The following is a 19,932-nucleotide window of genomic DNA, read 5'->3' as shown; positions in this document are numbered from 1 at the left end:
AGGTGTGAAGGAATGAATAATAATAAAGTTCGGATGAGGTAAGGTGAAAAGGAATAAATATGAAAAAAAAAGTTTATTTACACGAAAAAATTTTCTCCAAATGAAAAATCCAACGTAATGCTAATGGCCAGAAATACATTTCAAACAAGAACTACTATATTATGGAAAACACTTATAAAGGATCATAGCTGACCAGAATAAATGAATATATTATGGTACACTTTTCATAAGAAATTGTATGTATTGAAAAAATTACTAGATGTGCTAATATTTATTTTGATTTACCTTTCTCTAAATTTAGGTTTCTTGTTAATATGTAAAATAACCCAAAAGTAAATCTTATTGTTTTATGTAAAAGGTTTTATTTATTCCATGGTCGTATTTATAAAGAGGAGAGACCACCATTTTCGTAACGCCCCCTCCCCCACTTAAGGATTTTCTAAAAGCTGCAGATCATAACTTTTCTTCAACATTTAGCAATTTCTTATCCCTCTTCATGAATTCTTGCATAATACTTATCCAAGAAATTCGGCATGAATAGATATTTACCTATTATCCATCGTAACTGCTAACATTCTAAAATTGATCAAATTATTCCCAAGCTACCTCTAAACGAAGCTTTATTTTCCTATCCACATTTATTAGAACTTTCACTGCTAGGAAACAAGTTCATCCTGGAATTTTCACTACATAGTCCAATGCTTTTCACTATATGGTTACTACATAGATGATACTTTTCACTGATGGACAGTTACCATGCTTAGAGAAAAATTTCACGCTTTTAAATCTATTTTCTGGCAAAATGTTGAAAAAAAAAAAAAAGTTAAGTGTACCTAAAAGTACAAAAATGTACGAAGAAACTGACACATACCTCAGACACAGGTAATTTTTTTCTTGGTTTCGGATGTTCCTTAACCACAATTCTTGTAGCTACTTTCCTCTGTGTAGCTAATGCTTTCTTCTTGATCGAAACTGCAACCGGTTTTCTGGCCGAAATCAAAGCTCTCTTTTTCACTATTTCAGAGAATAAAGGTTTCCTCTTCGGAGTTTTCTTGCTACTACTTTTTTGCGTAACAGGTTTCCTCTCTTGGCTTCTTGGAGATTTAGCATGAATTGATAATAACGCAGCCATCTTCTTCTTGTCTATAAAAAATAAAAGGAAAACATTGAAGTTACGAAGTCACCATATTCGAACTTTGGTTTAAATTAAGGCGTCTTTTCATAACGACTTACATAGCCCTAATCAAGTCAACAATGAAGTTATAGGTTAGACCAGTGTTCCCCAGCAAAGTGAAGGGATTTTTAGGATTTAGATTTCTGGGCTTTCGGCATATATGGCCCCCGTCACGGAGGGATGATGTCCCTCGGTGAGCACACTATTGGGGGAAAGGGAAGGAAGGAAACGGCCTGGGACCTATAAGTTAGGTACCACCCCGCCATTTACCGGGTGTGAATTAGAAAAATCCAGAAAAACCTCATTCAGGATGGCTGGCCTGAAAAAGCTTTTTACTTTTTCAACCGAGTGCCCCCACTGGGAATCGAACCCGGGATTACTCGCACCGAAGATGAGAGCGTTAGCGACTACGCTACGCGGGGCCACCAAAGTGAATTGTGACGCGAACTTCTACCCACTGTGATAAATTAATTGTTGATATTTATTATTGTTGTTATATTCCATTTTGTTTCATATGCTTGAATAGATTTCAATCTCTGCTGTAATTTTCCGTCAGAAGTTGGGAGACTAAAAATCATCGTAACTACTGCAGCATATGTTTCAGGAAAAATACAGAAAACTAGTTAAGCCGAACGTAAAGAAAAAGCCAAGAATTTCATACAGCGAAGCTGAAACGTTAAGAGATTGTGAAAGTAGCTTTGGGTTTTAAGTAACTGCCTATAAAATTTCAAAAGTTGCCCTCTTCGCTTCCGAAATCAGTCTCCGAGTTAATTTTCAACTATTTAGCTGTGTAAATTGGGCTTTACGACGTTGACTGAAATTGAAAGACTCAAATTTGTCGATGAAGAAATGAGGCTTGTATTGTCAACATTTTCTCTACGGATCAGGTCCCAGTGTGAAGTTAAGCAGGAGTAAATGTCGCATTAAAGTTGAATAATTATTTACTTTAATAGTAGCAGAAAAATGTATTTTATGTTTCGTACGGTAGAATAACAAGAGTCACAATAACACACAAAGTTAAAAAGTGATTGACTGGACCGCGACTCTAACGTGGAATCTCCAGTTTAATGCGATGCGTTACGTACCACGCCACCCAGTCCGCTTCCCAGAACAGTCAAACATTCTCACTCCTGTAGTCGGCGCTCTCCACTCAGACCATATGACTTGTATCACAGCCTAGCTAGCTGTGACTTGCCTTGAAAACTCGCTGTGAAAATTCGACTGACGAGCAGAAAACTGAAGAACCGAAGCTTCACGATTAGTGGAAGCTGATTTGCTACAGGCAGCAACAAGATTTTTTTTCTTTCTTTTAAAGCAACATCTTTACTTTTGTAACCTCCATGTAAAAAGGATTGTATTTCTCAAAATATGTTCTGCGTACCAATTATGTAAGTGAAAGCTATTATCTAATCTCCAGGTGTCCGAACATTATGTTAGCCAAATCAGTAAGTTTCACAAAGTCGCAGTGTTCACTTTTGTTTTTGTATCCCTATTCAGATGAAAAACAATAGCACTTAGATATTTCCTAAAATTTGAGAATATTGAATTCATTACCTATCATACAAGGGCTGGAAAGAAAAAAGTGGCAAAATATAAATCTTTCATGGACCATTTATTGTACAATCAATGAGACTTCTACAGGTCTTCAACGTAATCCCGTGCAGCATGTTGCACCCGCTGCCCTCTTTGTTGATGTCTGCAAGAGAGCGCCCTATAGCTCTAAGTATGGAATCTCTAGTGCGGAAACACGTCCCTCACAATGGTTCTTTCATCTTAGGGAACAGATGAGTCACATGGACTCATGTCTGGTGAATAAGGTGGGTGCTGTAGAACCTCCCACCCCCACTGTGCAAACCGATTCCTTACAGCAACTACGTTGTGACAACGGACGTTATCATGCAAAACAATGAGCGGATTCCTTTTTTATGAAGTTGGGTCGGTTTCTGCGTAGTGCAGGACGACGATGATGTTGAGAAACCTGCGTTGGTCTGATTCGGAGGAACTGCATGCCATAATATGACACCACGTACATCGTATGCCACTATCAACATCACCTTTACATTACCTGGTTCCTGACACAGCTTCCTTGGATGGAGTTATTCATAAGAGCGCACCTATGTTTCATCAAATGCGATGACCGTGTCCAGGTACAAGCGACGTTCAAGTTTGTAACATGCCAAATGATCACCGGCGAGGGCGTATCTGTGCCATTTTTGAACGTCTGTCAGGTTGTGTGGTACCCACTGGGATACAATTTTTCGGTAACCAAGGACATTGTGCAACACATTCAACACTATAGTGTGGGATGTTCTTACCTCGTTAGCCAATCTCCTGGCACTCCTCCACCTGTTCAGGACATGCAGCAAAGACTGGATCAATTCAATGACCCGGTTTTCGACCACATGTTGATCTCCACCTGGTTCCTGTTGCACACTATCACGCCCTGCATGAAACGATGCAACCCAACGTGGCATAGTCCGATACAGCAATGCATCATTGCCGCATGTTTCGCGTGATTCAGAGTGACATTCTCTGGGTTTTTTCCAAGGGTCACTTCGATCTTTATTCATGCACGTTGTTCTAATTTGGAGACCATCCCCTTTAGAGCGGTGTGATTGGACAACCTAATTCAACACACTCCACTACTATTACTGCAGCATCTACACTAGCTCCACTCACCCACCAGGCCAACTGCAGCTCGAACAAAAATCTCTGCGCGGGGATAGTGTTGTCACTGATTTCTTTCCTGCCCTCGTATATCTTCTTTCATTCTTTTACAATGAACCCAGAAAGGACTGAATGTACAGTAACTTATGTTACATGCAATTAAAATGAAAGGACTATTTTTCAATATGTAATTCTCAATTGTTAAATAGAACATTCCAAAATACAAGCCAAAACATCTACTACCTGATAGCGACTTATAACATCACTGCACATATTACTCTAATGTACATTATTGATATAAGGAATTCATTAGAACTTATCGCTCAGGAAGTGAAAGAAAGAAAAATGAAAAACGTTACCTGGACTCTTTGGCGATTCCTTTTTCAGACGTTTTGCTGCCTGTTCAGCCGAAAGAGATGGTCGTTTCCCAGAAGAACGAGGCGTAGTTTTTGGGGTTCCTTTTGGTTTTCCTTGTGGCGTAACTAAACTTTTCAAGGCTTGCAAACTACGCCTGCCATTTAAAGGCTTAAAACTTGTCAAAGATCCTGTAGATCTTCTCGTTTTTGAGTCTGCAGAGGAAGTCTTCGCTACACCCTTTAAGAAATTACGTAAAGTGAACAATATAGCATATATACTACCGTGGGATTTAAAAATAAATTTTTAATGCAAAGTACACAATATGTAGTTATCGTATTAGAAGCATCCTTATTCTACGTTGCTACGGCTGCTTAACTTTTGGTGATTAGGGTACAAGATTACCACTTTCTTATCAGCTATTTCCATAACTTTCATAGTTTCGAATGTACATCGTTTGCAAAGTATTACAGAAACAATACACATAACATTAAATTGAGCAATACAACGAAAAAATTACAGAGAACACAACGATGCCACTACATTCTTGGGGCATACCAGTTTGCTCTTACATAAGAGCGATATGTTGAATTGTTAAATTTTCTCTGACTTTGTGCCTAAATAAGCAAGTACTATGATAAACATTTGAAGAGCTACTGTATTGTCTACTGATAGGCGTTATAGGCCACATCCTCACAAGGAAAATGATTTACCTTGTGCTTCCAGGTTTATAATTAACTAAAGATTTGCTTTCTCGCTGGGAATGCTATCAGTACCAGTTTTTTTAGGGTGACGCAGTAATAAATCTGGTGCTTACGAAGTTTCCACCGGAGAAGGAAATATTTAATAAAAGTAAACACGGAAGCACAAGGTAAATCACTTTTCTCAATTACTGCATTCTGTTTTAAAGATTGGAATTTTTGTCTTGTTTGTTTCTCACGAAAGCAAAAATACATTCTTAAAAATAAACAAACTAAAATACGATGTACAAGATGTAAAACATGGACTTAACAGGAGAAACAAAGACACATTTTAGAAGACTACGTCCTACCAGGAAATTATCATTAACATGCCAAACCTGATATAAATAATAAGGTAATCGCTTTAAACTATGGGTACAAACGATGCAATATAAAATCACGTTTTAATGCACAACCAGGGTAAAGCCCTAAAGTCACTTTTTTAAAAAACTCTATAATGTTTTAACCAATATGGTGCCGGATAAAAGAAAAGTTTCAAATATTTTCCACAACCAAAGAAAGATGGAAAAAGAAATCTATAAGTTTAGCTTTCCGGTATTTTGCTGAAATATATTTAACAGTTTGGAAATTATGGGAAAATACGATCCTCAATTACCATTCTTTACTTCCCTCCCTGTTTGATGAAGTATGAGCGAAAGCTTTTATAATCATATTGTATAGAGTCAATCCATTTTAAGTATATATATATATATATATATATATATATATAACTGAATTATGCTAATTTGGCATATTTCACTGTCCAATATCTCCAATGGGCCTGGATTAAAAAATCTGAAATTTTGGAAATAGTTACTCCTTTAGTGTACCATAACACACAACAAAGCTCGTTTTGTGTTTTTGAGCAGAAGGGGGTCAAAGTATTAAGGAATGACGTCATATTCTAGGAGGTGTTTTGTTCACAAATTCAACTGAAAATTTGTTGATGTGAAGTAAAATAAAATAGGATTAGTGGTTAGCCCCGTCAAGCTTCTCAGGCTCATTTCTTTCCTCTAGTTGTGACTCATTGTCTTATCACACCCACAGCAGCACTGGTGAAGAATGCCGCTTTCAGCAGAAGGCGAGAAAAGTCAAAATGTACACTTGACAAAAAGTCCGTAAGTACTCATTGCTCTTGGTGCTTGCTATATCAATGATATGTAATCATGTTCATTTTTGTTTTAACTGTCAAGTCATGCAGGAGACTGTTGTCCTTTCGTTTGATCTACATTCCAGTCAGTGAACACTCATTCGCTGTAAACACTGTAGATCAAGATCGATGGGAGGAGACGATAGAAAGCGGAGGAGAAAGACTGCTTCTTTTTTGCCGTTATGTAGATGACTGTTTAGGAGTATGGAAGGGAACGAAAAGGCAACTGGAGAAACTCATAAGAGACGTGGAAGATGAAAAGAAAGGGATTAGACTAGAGAATGAAACAGAAGTAGATAAGGAGATAAACTATTTAGATGTGAAAATAAAGAAGTCAGAAGGAGGAGAGTTTATTACATCCTGGTACCAAAAAGAGTGTGCAGCGGGAGTGTATTGCCACAAACGAAGTGATGTGGATGAGGGTACAAAGATGAATTTCATAAAAAGGATGGAGGAAAGGATAGGAGACCTAAACACAAATGAAGAACAGAAGAAAAGGGATTTAAAGAAGTTCTGGACACAACTAAGGAGAAATGGATACAATGAAGAGGGTGACAAGAAACATAAACATAGCAAGAGAGAGGAAGAAAGAGGAAGACAACAAAAAAATGGTTTGGAATAGAAAGCCTAGGTAAAGAAACAGAGAAGATAAAGAGAATGCTTCGGAAAACAGGAATAAGGACGTACAGGAAAGGAGAAAGCAGAATAATTGAACTGGTCAGGAAAACCAAGAGAAAAGCAATAGCGGACAAAGACGAAAAGGGGGAAATATATAGAGTAGGATGCGCGGAGTGTAACAAAATTTACATAGGAGAAACAAAGAAGACGATGAAAGAAAGGATAAAACAGCACAAGGATGATGTAAGATTGAAAAGGGATAAGAATGCGATATATAAACACCAGAAAGAGAGAAACCACAGAATAAGGTGGGAAGGAGCAGAGGTCATAGAAGTAGAGAAGAGAACTTTGGTGAGAAAATGGAAAGAAGCCAGGGAGATTATGAAGGCAGGAGACAAGGTGATGAATTGGAATGCAGGATTCTCGATAAATAAAGAGTGAGAGAAGATTCTGCTTAAAGAAGAAAAATGAAAAGGAAGAAGAAAGAAAGAACAAACTAATAAGAAAAATAAGGATAAAGGCAGAATGTATCGAAAGAAAAAAGTAAACTTTTAATTGGACACGTGTGCAGCTAAAAAGTGAAAGTGAAAACCACACAAGTGTTACTTTTAATGAAGGGGGCGGAGCCTAATTAAAAGTTGATCTCCGTTGAGTATATACGAGGTAACCAACTCCCAAACAGCCAGGAGTGGAAGTCTGATGAAGACACAGTTATTGTGTCGAAACTGTTACGTGATTGTGTGTTTTGTTACATATATCATATAGCCTTGCTCAGTGTATTATTGTGTTTTAGTTCAAATATCGAGCGCTTAATACACGATAGTAAAGCGTCACACTCATTCTCAGGTTGCTATTTATTCATTTGGAATTTTTCTTGTAATTATGCCTTTGTTACTTTGTATTAATTACTAGGTTCGCATATTTGGATATTTACATAATTCTATTTTTCAGCGAATACAATCACGAAAGTAAACTGAATTCCCATGCCGGAAAGCGAGCAGAGAATAGCTTATTCCCGAGAAAAGTAAAATCGTGTCGCGGGACATTATATACAGGTACACGAGTGGAACAAGTCAGTCATTGCAGATTTGTAGTCTCATAATTCCTGAAGACGCCTTACGGTCATTGGCAGACAAAAACTAATTACTTAACATTCATACTTTACATTAAAGCATTAATGTTCCACAAACGAGATATTTGATAACTGAGCTCGGTAATTACTAAATTAATGATGTACGAATGAAGAGAATGTGAAGAGCAGGAAACGGAAAAACCGAGAAAACCCACCCATTTGATGTACATTTACCAAAGAAATACCTGGTTTGAACACAGGAACTTTGGCCCAAGAAATGAACGCTCTAGGAACTACCCACTGAATGTGTTTATGATAATATCAACATGAACAATATTCCTAACAAGCGATCGATCGCTTGAATTAGTTTCCATCAATCAGTGTAATACGCCATAATGGACGCTCAAGCAAGAAGGAACTTGTTTGTCTCCCTAGTTCCAAAACCTAAGAATTTCGGTGAAAATAAAGATATAGAACAACAGCGTAAGAACATGGAGATCTCATTTACGACTTTTGTTCTTACAGTAAAGGTATGAAGGTGTCAACATTAAAACAGGAATTGCACATCATGAACCTTTGCTACTTCCACAGTGTAATGGAAAGAATGGTTGTTCTACGACAATTTGAGTAACAAATTTGAAAGAAATCCAGTTTTACGTATTTTTGAAGAAATGCTACCAGTGATGTACCCTCTCAAAAGCTGCATTTCAGTTACAAAATATTCAAAATCAAGCAGTATATCTTGTCTGAAAAAAAAAAAAAAAAAAAATCTGGAAAAAATTCAGTTTTATACAAGATATATATATATCTTGTCTGAAAAAATTCACTAATGAAGTTCTGAATTTCCCGCTATATGTCATTGTAAGCCAGCGTTGGTCTCTTTGTATTACTTGCTGCACGCGGAGTTGTCATCTTGTATAAAACTTTGAACTTTTAGTATTGGCATTGGAAAAGCTTTAGAAAAGTTGGCTCAAAGAATGGCGAGAGAGAATGAAATTCTATTTGAGCTCATCATCTCAATCTACATAATTTTTTAATGTCAAAACTTTAAACAAGGGTTGTTTTTCTTAAAACTTATAAGACGAATCATAATTTTAAATGTATTATTCTTGACGGAAAATAAATATGTACCTATAAATATATAACAATTAATTGTGCATTATAAGCATCATAAGCACAAAGTAGAAAATATACTTTAGTGCCCCCTATTTAAAGATATAGTCCGGCTATCCAGTGATTATTGACCCAATACATACACTAGTGTGCAACTTTATCAGCTATTTTCATAAACTCATAAGCATTCCCGAAATAAGCTTCATTATTTAATTGCGAATTAAAATGCATTACAATAAAACACACAAGCTCAGATACGAGTAGCCGTATTCCGAAATCCTTTCATTTGTGTGATATGCTACGCTCACTTAATGTAAGACAAAAAAAACTCCGATAAAATCGAATCTAGTGGAAACGAAAGAAGAAAAAGCTTGAAATTATGTGTGCGTCGAAATGAATTTATCATTGGATTGCTGATCCAACTGCAGGTTGTGGATGATTTACGAATATGATATTCAACTGCACAAGCGAAAGTAAAATATAACGAACAAAATATAGAACAAATTTCTTACACATAGTTAGTGAAAAACACATAATTTTCTAAGTTTGAAGTTGGCAATTAAAACCCAACTACTCAACCACATCTGAAATCGTCTTAAAATATTCGTTTCAAGTGTTCTTAAAATCTCATTCTTAGCAAATCGAAATTTCGTGACTCCTAGCAGAATTTCCTGTCTTCTCGAATTCCTGGCTTTTCCAGGTTAGTCGCCACTGTTACATAGCTCATTTATATATAAGATACACAAATATTCTACTTTATTGACAGTGAATATTCCACAATACTTACCAGAGACAAGCGTTTTGCTGATGAACCAGCAGTGCTCACTTGTTTACCCCGTGGAGTAGTTTTCGATGCAGATCCGAACACTCCAGTAACTGGAGAACGGTCAAGAGGATTTTCTGTAGAATTTCTTCTACGCTGAGATGGGGGCTTCAACACGGAATGTGTGGGAGTCCCAATAGGAGTTCCAAACTGAAATTAAAAAAAAAAAAAAAAAAAAAAAAAAATGTATACGTATGCATAATTAACACACTTATCATGTGCCCTAGAAATCCTAATCGGATTATTATATTCCTTGTATGGTCTCAGCAAGCATTCCTGTTGTCTTTGACAGCCAAACACTAATGAAGAATTTTGTCGTCATGAATCTTTTTACATCCTATTTAACTTCATCCTTTTCCCCATAGAAAACACTGAAACCGGAAATAAGTTTTCCTAATGCCAGTGATCACCACTCACACTAACTCACAACTTAGCGATGCCAATATAAAACACTATTTATTTTATGGAACGTGTGTAAATAGAAACATCTTAAAATTGTTTTGACATTGATACCGCTAAGTGTGAGTTGTCAATTATTGTGAATAGTGATCACCAACATTACAAGAATTTGTTAGTGATTTTAGCGTTATCTGTGAGAAAAGGTGTAAGTTGAGGACAATGTAGAAAAGATTTGAAGCTGAAATTCTTCATATGTTATAAAATTCATTACTGTCTGTCTGTCGAAGGCAAAAGGAATGATTGCCAAAATCATACAATAATCCAATTAGTCTTTTCAAGAAATGTAATATGAGAATGTTAGTTAATTTTACCATGTGCCACACTGCATTGGAGTTCAAGTATACATAAGTATAGCTACATAAAAACTATCGAAGGTTCTTAATTCTCATGTTCTATTATTATGTACTACACAGCTTTGTTGGAAGTATGAAAAAGTTTCACATTTATCCTGTATATTAGTTTGTGTAAGTCAATACTGTCGATTAAAATAACAAAAACTCACCTTGTGTGCTCCTGTACTTTTTCTCGAGGGTGTACCTATGATGTCTTTTCGGTTGAACTGTTTTGTCTTTGGAGTAGGATCAAAACAGACCCGTTTCCGTTTGGCTGACATCGTAAGATCCACATCATCAGGTAATTTACGTTTCTTGGAGCTAGGAGGACTATTAGAATCTGAAAAGGAACCAAGGAAACACTGAGCAATGCAGATCAATTGAACATGAAAACAAGCTTTAGTAACTAGTAAAATGTGACACTTAATAAGTTTCATTTGGTCCGGATCCTACATTAAGCCGTAGGTCCATGTCACCTTGTGTTGAAAAAGAACTCAAAATTCCAAATCAATCAGTAGAGTGGAAACCCGTTATCATGCCTTAAAACAACGCGGAAATATCACAGATACAAATGTGCCCCCTGAATCTACTTCTAACCGCTTTTACACATGCAATGTAGGTTTGAATTTCCAATATTTTTAACACTGAGAAGTATTGTACGTACAGTCATGTCCAAAATGATTGTCGCATATCTATAACTGTCTTCTTGTAAGAATATAATTTGATCATGATTTTGCAGGGTACTTTTAATACTGATACTGTGGGTATAATCGGGAAATGTATATTTGAGGTAAATTTCATAGGAGAAGAATTATAAATACGAAAATTAGAATGAGTAAAACAAAATGTTGCTAAATGAACACGAAAGTTTTATTTTCGTTTTATTGTTCTTATTTACTGCTTTTTTGACATGAAATTAGCCACATACATGTCTTTACGGATTATACACATACTAACATTATAAGAAATACCTGGCGAATTCGTTATCAAATTATATTCCTACAACATATTTATAGACATGCGACAATAATTTTGGACATGAGTGTACGTATTAAGAATTCACTAACCCTGAAAATCGGTCACTCTATAGTTTCTAAATTTTCTAGTTGTGATTGTGCTAGCTTAGAAGCATAAGTCAAGGTAACAACGGCTTCAAGCAAGGGAAAAAGAAAAGTTAGAACCAATATGTGCATAGTAGCTGGCCTTGTAAGATACTGGTAAAATTGGTGCTACGGAGTATTAAAGGTTTATCGTTACGCTCAGCCTTACTATTTTGAATTTTAGTGAATAACTTGAAGACAAACATAAAAAATGTAGAAACAAATAAAAAATCTATCTAATGCCAAGACCTTTCGTATAGTATACAAATTTGAATGCTCAACAATTATGAAGTCAAACTGCGCACTTGATTGTTAGTCTTTAAAAAAAATCAAAACTACAACTACTTCATTTGAATTAGGAATTAGATTTCTGAGCTTTCTGATATCTATGGGCATATTAGCCTGTCATATATATGAAGAATGACGTCCCTCGGCGATCACACTGCCCGGGGAATTAATGCGGAAGAAAGGAAGCGTGCTGAGCCTATTATGTTAGGTACCATCCCGGCATTTGTCTGATAGGAATGAGAAAATCGCAGGAAAAACTTTACTCAGGATGGCTGGTCTGAAAAAGCTGTTACATCTTTTCGACAGAGTATTCCCATCGGGACTATAATTCATGTAATAGAATTTTGCACATACTGACTTTTTTTGGGGGGGGGGGAGGAGGGAGAAGCAGATTGTTTTTCATTGTTTAAGTTATTCACTACAAAAGCCTTTATCAGGCTGAAAGGAAAGAAAAAAAGTTAAACGGAAAAGACTGTAGTAAAATTAATTTAAACTAGCAAATAAGCATCACATCAAACAATGTTATACGTAAAAATGCGACCAGATGTGATATTTCAAAATAAAGTATAATTCTAAAAATTGCATTGAACAACAGAAAACATAGCACAATAATTTCAACAGCTGATTTTAGATATTATATCTGGCACGAAGAAGGATACAAAGTTTAAAGTGGAAAGTGTGGGTAATAACAGTAACAGAACACTGAATATAATAAACACACGATTTATTGCATTTTTTAGCTTCGTGATGGTTCTGTTTTATTCAGCCTAGAATTCAACCCTTTAGCGCGCAGCTTTGCACTTATGCAAAGTTTATTTTTAAATTGTATTGCACCATGTAGTTTCTAGTTCGGACATAGAAAAGCAGTTTTGCGTATCAGCTAAGATGCCCTTTCACTAATGAAGTTCTGAATTTCCCGCTAGATGTCATAGTAAGCCAGCGGTGGTTTCTTTGTATTACTTGCTGCACGCGGACTTGTCATTTTGCCACCTTTGAACTTTCTTTGCTCGTTTAGGTGGACACGTTTTGAACTGTTGATTTTTCCTGTTAGACAAGTGTAATGAGTGCAAAAGTGCAAGTACGCTGACATTAGTTGCGTGTTATTGCTTCTATCTGGTTTTAGTGGACTTTGCAGATGTCAACGCGCAATTTTGCATAGACCCTATATGCAAACACCACAAAATATCCCATAGACCATTCATTATTTGCATTGATTGTTTTAAAAGAATTCCCTTGTTTCCTACACAAAAATCACTCCAAATTAAAAAAAAAAAAAAAAAAAAAAACAGTTTAATCGGAAAAATGGTGCGTTAAAGGGTTAAGTCTTATTACTACACACAATCAGAACATACTTCTTAGAACCTCCTTCCTTGTCTTTGTACCCCTGAAAATAGTGTTTGGCTGTTGAAATTATCGAGCGAAGTTCTTATTATCGTAATTACTTTGCTAGCATAAAATATTTACAGGGAAAATACAACCAACGAGGAACAAACAAATAAGAAATAAACAAGTGAATATCTAAAAATGTAAATAGATAATAACTCTATTAATCCTAGGAAAATACGATAACTGCAAAATTAAAATTCAGAAATATTAAAACATTTACAGGCGGTAGAACAAATTAATCAAATATTCTAATATATAAGGCTTTTCAATGTTAACTTACTTGGTAACTTCAGCACGTTTCTTCCAGGATTAGAAGGTGTATGCCTTCCTGGTGTACTTCTTTCTGGATTGGAAGAAGCCCTTCCTCGCGGACTATCTCGTGCCATTTCACCTTTTGCCGATCCAACAGGTGTTTTCGCTTCAGCTCCTTTCCCAACACTGCTTCTACGGTTATTTTCTTCTGCTTTCGAATTGCGAGGAGTCTGTCTAGGTGTAACACCTAGACTGCTCTTCCTTCGATTACGAGGAGTAGCAGTTGATGAATCTTCAAATTTCAGCTCCTTACTACTACTAATGCTTCCTCGATTTCTTGAGCGTTGTATATTTTCTTTCCCCTCAGAATTGACGCTCTTCCTTTTCTGTTTGGATTTAAATTCATTTACTAAACCAGGATTATCTGGAGTGTCTTTTTTCTTTGCACTATCCGATAAATTTTTTGCAACTAAACGATACACTGTACCTTGTGTATCATGAATAACGTTCAATTGTTTCGGAGTTTCATGCGTCTTCGGTCGCGGTGACAAAAGTGGGGCATTATTTTGACTAACCCCTGTTCTGCCATGTGAGTAATATTGTGACAAGGGGTGATACTCCCACCGAAACGATCTTTCTGATACAGTTAATATGTCTTTATGGCGTAATGGGAAATTTGGCTCCGTAACAGGAAACTTGTTAATCAATGCCGGATTAGTGTGGCTTAGATTCGTTACTGTTACCTATAAAAAAAGAAAAAAATGAATACTTCAATTACATTAGAGTACTGCAATGAAGAACAGGTACAGAAATGAATAAATGCTAGTAGGTTCGTTTATACATTAATTGTTGTTTTTGTTCAACTTTTAAAAAAAAATAAAAATAATAATCAACAAGCGTGTGCGGATGTAGATATCCGTAGCTTTTTGCGGATACATCATTCTGCCCGAATATAAGCCGCACTTTTATCCAAATTTAGAATGCGTCCTTTATTCACGACTTTGCAAATATTTTATATATATATATATATATATATATATACACCATTTCGTCATGTGTATGCTGTTCAAAATGTGCTCATATTCCATATTGAAATAACGATAATAATAACATTGTAGAAATTGTTGCACTGGAGATACCGTAATATTATCCAACAATAACATTGACAAAACTATAGATGTTTTTGATAATGTATTCATTGGTGTTACAATTGTATTCGTTGTTCTTTAAGCTGATACTGACATTTATTTCTACTGAAGTGGATCTACTGATATGTCGCCAATGGGTCATTCCATGTGAAATCAACAAAGCCCACAACCCGACCATCTTAGATTTTTACCAAATTTTAGTATTTCGTAGGGATTGTCGAGATATGAAATTGTGCAAAGTTGTAGCTTCCTGTCTGAATTATGGGGGCTCAAATATACGAAAAAATCGTCAACTTTGGTACATACTGGGAACTTTCGGACAACACTGCTCTTGATCTAAGTGACGTAGAGAGCTGATTCTTGTTTTGTTTGAAAGGGCATAAAATAAGCTTTCCAACGATATATCGCATACCTAGTTTTGGAAGACTATCTATTCAAGGTCACCCACGGTGACCTTTTGACCTTGAACTTTTGAGGATGCATACCTTCGACTTTTCTAAAACTCGCATATAATTTACACACAAGCTTACTCTATAACATAACGGAAACAGAAGTTGGGACGGTAATGGGAACTTTCAATAAAATTGTTTTTTCAGTAACACTTTTTTTCGTACCAGACAGAGTTTTAATTTATAAAGCAGTTTGCAACACTGCATTTAATGTACTACTAATAAAAAGCTATATCCATCGTGTCCAAGCTGGAAAAGAGTTAGTTTATTTGAAAAATAACGTACCACGTAAGTCAGTGAGTCCTCAGACGTATCCATGCATCCAGCCGCTGCATTGTGACCGTACTTTCCTCTGAAGTTAATGTGTATGTTCTTCCTGTGGCAGTGCAAGGATCCACTTTTGCGAGAACATCACACCTTCGTACCCAACAAATATCTGGGTGTTGCGGAAATACAAAAGATCCTGATGGTCCATGAGGATGAAGGAAATTAATTTCTACATCATCTATATCTTCAGATACACTACGTACACATCCGAGCCACCAATGTTTATTGTACACACACGTAACAAATCCATTTATTTCTTGAAATTGTAAGGAATCCGAATGAGCCACCAAACTGTGTTCTGTATATTCACTACACATAGAATAACGTTTCACATGTACATCATCTTGTGTAACAGGAATAACAGCATGAATCTTTTGGGTGCCAGGAATGGGAATAGCTTTAGAAAAACGGTCACACAGGAGTGACGCTTCCGCTTCGTATTCTTTATTAGTGACATATTTAAAGTTCATATGTTTTATAATTTGCCTTGCCCAATCATATAATTGTCTTGGTGTCATTATCTGGTCACTATAAGGTCTTTGCAAACTTGCTCTTGCAGCAAGTCTCTTTAAAGTTCCCCCTAGTCCATCACACGGACTTTTTCCATGTGCGGTCGCAAAAAAATGCCATTCAACAGCTACAGAAAAGTCACTTTCATGATAGCTAATATTGATGAAGTTCTTGCGATTTTTGTAATGAGCTGCTGCTCCATCGGAGAAATAGTATAATTTTGTTAAATTTTCGGAACCGAATTTGTCTTTTAGAAAGGTAATAAGTATTTTCTGCAGTAGGTGCACTAAAGTTGTATCATGTTTGAGACAATCAGATATGACGATCACATTGTCAGTAATAACTGTAGACGTCTGGGGATTTCTGTAGTATATGCAAAACGGATGAATAGTTGCTTGACCATTATTCCAGTGGAAACCTTGTGACGCTTGTTGCAAAACGAATGAATAATTTTCTGCAAAATCACAAAGAACAATGCACTGTTTATCAAGATGATTTTCTTTCAGATCCTTAAGATATGAAGATTGTTGATGAGTAATAAAAGAATGCTCGACCAGGTGTACAAGTTTTTCCACTAGAATATCTAAGAATTCTGCTGTAGGCTTCGTAAGCGTTTCAAGTGTTGATCTGTCTGTCGCAATCCACTGTTTGTATGTGACGTGTTCAACAAATTGCTCGTCCAGTAGTGTTTCAAAGTGTTCACGTATGCCTTGCGGTCCTGGACATTCACGACACTGACGAAAGTAACATTTCGGTTGAGCTGGGTTACACACTAGTGCACTTAAATACGTTTCATAAGATTTTGAAATACCAGCTGACTTACACGCGTCTAACATCAATTTTACATTTTGGTGGATTGTACACACACAGACAATGTGTGTGCCACTACTTCCAGCCAGTACACAGTTTTTCGGGCGCAATTCGGCAAACTTCGAATATCCCACATGCATATCTGGATTCTCCTCTTTGAAATGGACATAAACTTCTTTTAAGTTGTTCAGGATTAATCGTTTCTGTACATGTACCCTACTTCCATTAACTTTCATCGAAACAAAATCCTTTTTCCCAGGCAAAACACGACTAACTGAATCACTATTGTAGAACTGTTTTATCACATCCACTGTTGCGGGAGGTAAAGTCCTTCCAGGTTTTAGGTGAGGAGTGGTTAAAATTCCATTGGTCTTTACAAGTTCTTTTGCTTTACGGGCCATGTAGTTAGTGCAGTGAAATTCTTGCTGATTTTTTTTTACAGTCCAACTTTTTGGAAGTACAGTTAGTATTGTTACTTTCATACTTCTATCCGCTATTTGAAATTTTTCTTTTAACTGTGATATAATTTCACTTCTGCTGCATTTTCCTCCCCGGGCTCTGTAGAAATGTCTAATAATTTTGTTCCAATAGCTGAATGTATTTTAATCATTTTCTTTGCAGGATATATTGTTTCACTGAGCCTTTTCTTTTTAACTGGTGATTCTCCAATATCTTTTAGGCTGCGGTTCAGAGATTCTAACGCACTTTCTTTGACACACTGCTCAATATTACTTTCACTGTTTTCAGCATCGGTGCTGCTACTTATCACATTCTCCGTTACTACAGGAGTCGCACCCGCATCACAAGTTGTTGCTAGTTTCTTACGACAGGAATCACAAATTTTAAACCCACTTTCTAACGATGTACACTTCGAAATCATCCACGGCAACACATTTCTCAAATTTCTTTTGACATTCCCATGTCCTTCTATATTAAATGGATTGCAGCACACTGTCTTCTTAAATCTTGACGACGACATTATTCTGACAATAATAATTCGTTAAATAAACTGACCTTTGGAACACTGACTTAAGAGACACCACAATTAACCTTCTGTTTTCAAGTACAAAGTCTGTACCAGCACGTAAACACGCTGAATCGTACACTCGAACGTATTAACTCAGTATTCTATCAACATAGTATGCACACCTCTCAATTCTTCCAAATCTTTCTGTAGCAGATGATTGCACAATCTATCACGCTGTTGTGCAATGTTACAGTGTTGCAAACTGCTTAATACATTAAAACTGTCTGGTATGATAAAAAAACTGTTACTAAAAACAAATTTTTGAAAGTTCTCATTACCGTCCCAACTTCTATGTCCGTTATGTTATAGAGTAAGCTTGTGTGTAAATTATATGCGAGTTTTAGAAAAATCGAAGATATGCATCCTCAAAAGTTCAAGGTCAAAAGGTCACCGTGGGTGACCTTGAATAGATATTCTTCCATAACTAGGCATGCGATATATCGTTGGAAAGCTTATTTTATGCCCTTTCAAACAAAACAAGAATCAGCTCTCTACGTCAATTAGATCAAGAGCAGTGTTGTCCGAAAGTTCCCAGTATGTACCAAAGTTGAAGATTTTTTCGTATTTTTGAACCCCCATAATTCAGAAACTTCGTCACACAGAAAGCTACAACTTTGCTCAATTTCATATCTCGACAATCCCTACGAAATACTAAAATTTGGTAAAAATCTAAGATGGTCGGGTCTGAAATCCCTGTTTAATTTGTTGATTTCACATGGAATGACCCCAATACGAACGATCATGCAAAGAAGAAAGAATTGCAAGGCCAGGATAAAACAAAATATGACGTACCTAATTATATTTCCCAAACCTGCAGGTGATTCCCTTTATTATTATTATTATTATTATACTTTGGCTTATATTCGGGTAGTTATTGTGCAAGTGGCAGATACAATTCTGGATATTCGTGAAATATAAGAATTTCGTGAACATTCTTCTAAATCTATTGATCATTGACGTCTTGTATTAAAGTGTGACTATCCTTTCGAAGTAAGTAACCAACAACGAAATTGTGTTTCACTGGATTTGCTTTCAAATCTCTTATTTACGCTCATTATAAACATGAATGGTTAATGTAATTTCATACGAGTTTGTTTTGAGTGATTTGCCTTTTTCCACGGACCTTTAAACTCAGATTTCCTCTTTGTGTTAATTCTCATGCCTTATGAGCAATGTGATATATTAAGTACCGATACAATCACGAAATTCTCAACCTGACTTTTTTTTTTTAATCAAAAATACGCATTTGAAGAGACCTATCTTTAGTAACTAACAGGCATCCCAGAAGGACATTGAAAAAATATAGGACAGTTTGATTTATAAAATAGGACAGTTTGGTTTATACAACAGAATATTATGCTTTGAAACACAGAATATATATATATATATATATATATATATAAATTAATTGTAAGAAAAGGCTAACTTTCACCCCAATGGGCAACTGGTAACAAAATTTAAATTAATACAGAATAAGAGTATATATACCCTTTTACGTTTTAAACTTAGTAGACCTGCTGTATTAGTTTGAAAGAAAATGGATTGAAATAAATTACTTGATTTACTGATTAAAAGAAAAAATCTTGAGGTCCGAGTTGCCCATGTCCTTCTCTCGATCCACCATTATTATACTTACACATTTTTACTTTTACATTTTCAAGGTGCAATAATGAACTCTAAAACACGAGTAAACGTGTTAATTTTGCGACATCTTTGTTATGGCATTTTTAAATCTTTTGTTTCCAGCCTCAATCAGGGCTTTTGCAGCTGACGTCATCCATGAACCGATGCTTTATTGCTTTCTGAAGCCGAATGTTTCCATCTGAAACTAATTTTCCAGCTTCACGAACTTTAACACACACGTTTTCCTCTATTCCTTCTCTGGCACTCATTTTTGTCTTTTCAATGCTAACCGTGCGCCTTCACCGACATCAATATTGTTATCTGGCAGTAGATTTTTTCTTCTTTCACTTTTGTATTCAGAAGATCAGATCCAGTTTTTTCATTGTACAGATCAAATACCAGAAATCTTGCCATTATTGTTTGAAGTAGCTCACCTAATTTATCACGCAAAATGTGGATAAGTGGTTCCTGTTTTTGCATAATCATAAGGAATTTATCAAAGTGCCTACA

At 36.0% G+C, this 19,932-nt stretch overlaps 1 protein-coding gene across 3 annotated transcripts in view; it reads right to left on the bottom strand.

Moving 5' to 3' along the window:
• LOC145667104 (uncharacterized) overlaps positions 1 to 19,932 on the bottom strand; it is a 78,631-nt gene that overhangs the window by 27,629 nt on the left and 31,070 nt on the right. For all 3 annotated transcript variants that reach the window (XM_081734842.1, XM_081734841.1, XM_081734840.1), the window contains exons 3-7: positions 13,557 to 14,271; positions 10,673 to 10,842; positions 9,676 to 9,861; positions 4,201 to 4,435; positions 872 to 1,143 (exon numbers count right to left, since the gene is read on the bottom strand). In XM_081734842.1, coding sequence (XP_081590968.1) covers positions 872 to 1,143; positions 4,201 to 4,435; positions 9,676 to 9,861; positions 10,673 to 10,842; positions 13,557 to 14,271 — 1,578 coding nt within the window. The remainder of the gene's footprint in view (positions 1 to 871; positions 1,144 to 4,200; positions 4,436 to 9,675; positions 9,862 to 10,672; positions 10,843 to 13,556; positions 14,272 to 19,932) is intronic.

The sequence above is a fragment of the Thermobia domestica genome, chromosome 12 (genome assembly GCF_964235325.1).
Source record: "Thermobia domestica chromosome 12, izTheDome1.hap1.1, whole genome shotgun sequence".
Classification (NCBI taxonomy): Eukaryota; Metazoa; Arthropoda; class Insecta; order Zygentoma; family Lepismatidae; genus Thermobia; species Thermobia domestica.
The sequence above is the reverse complement of the archived record's forward strand: the minus strand, read 5'-3'. Positions and strand labels throughout refer to the sequence as shown.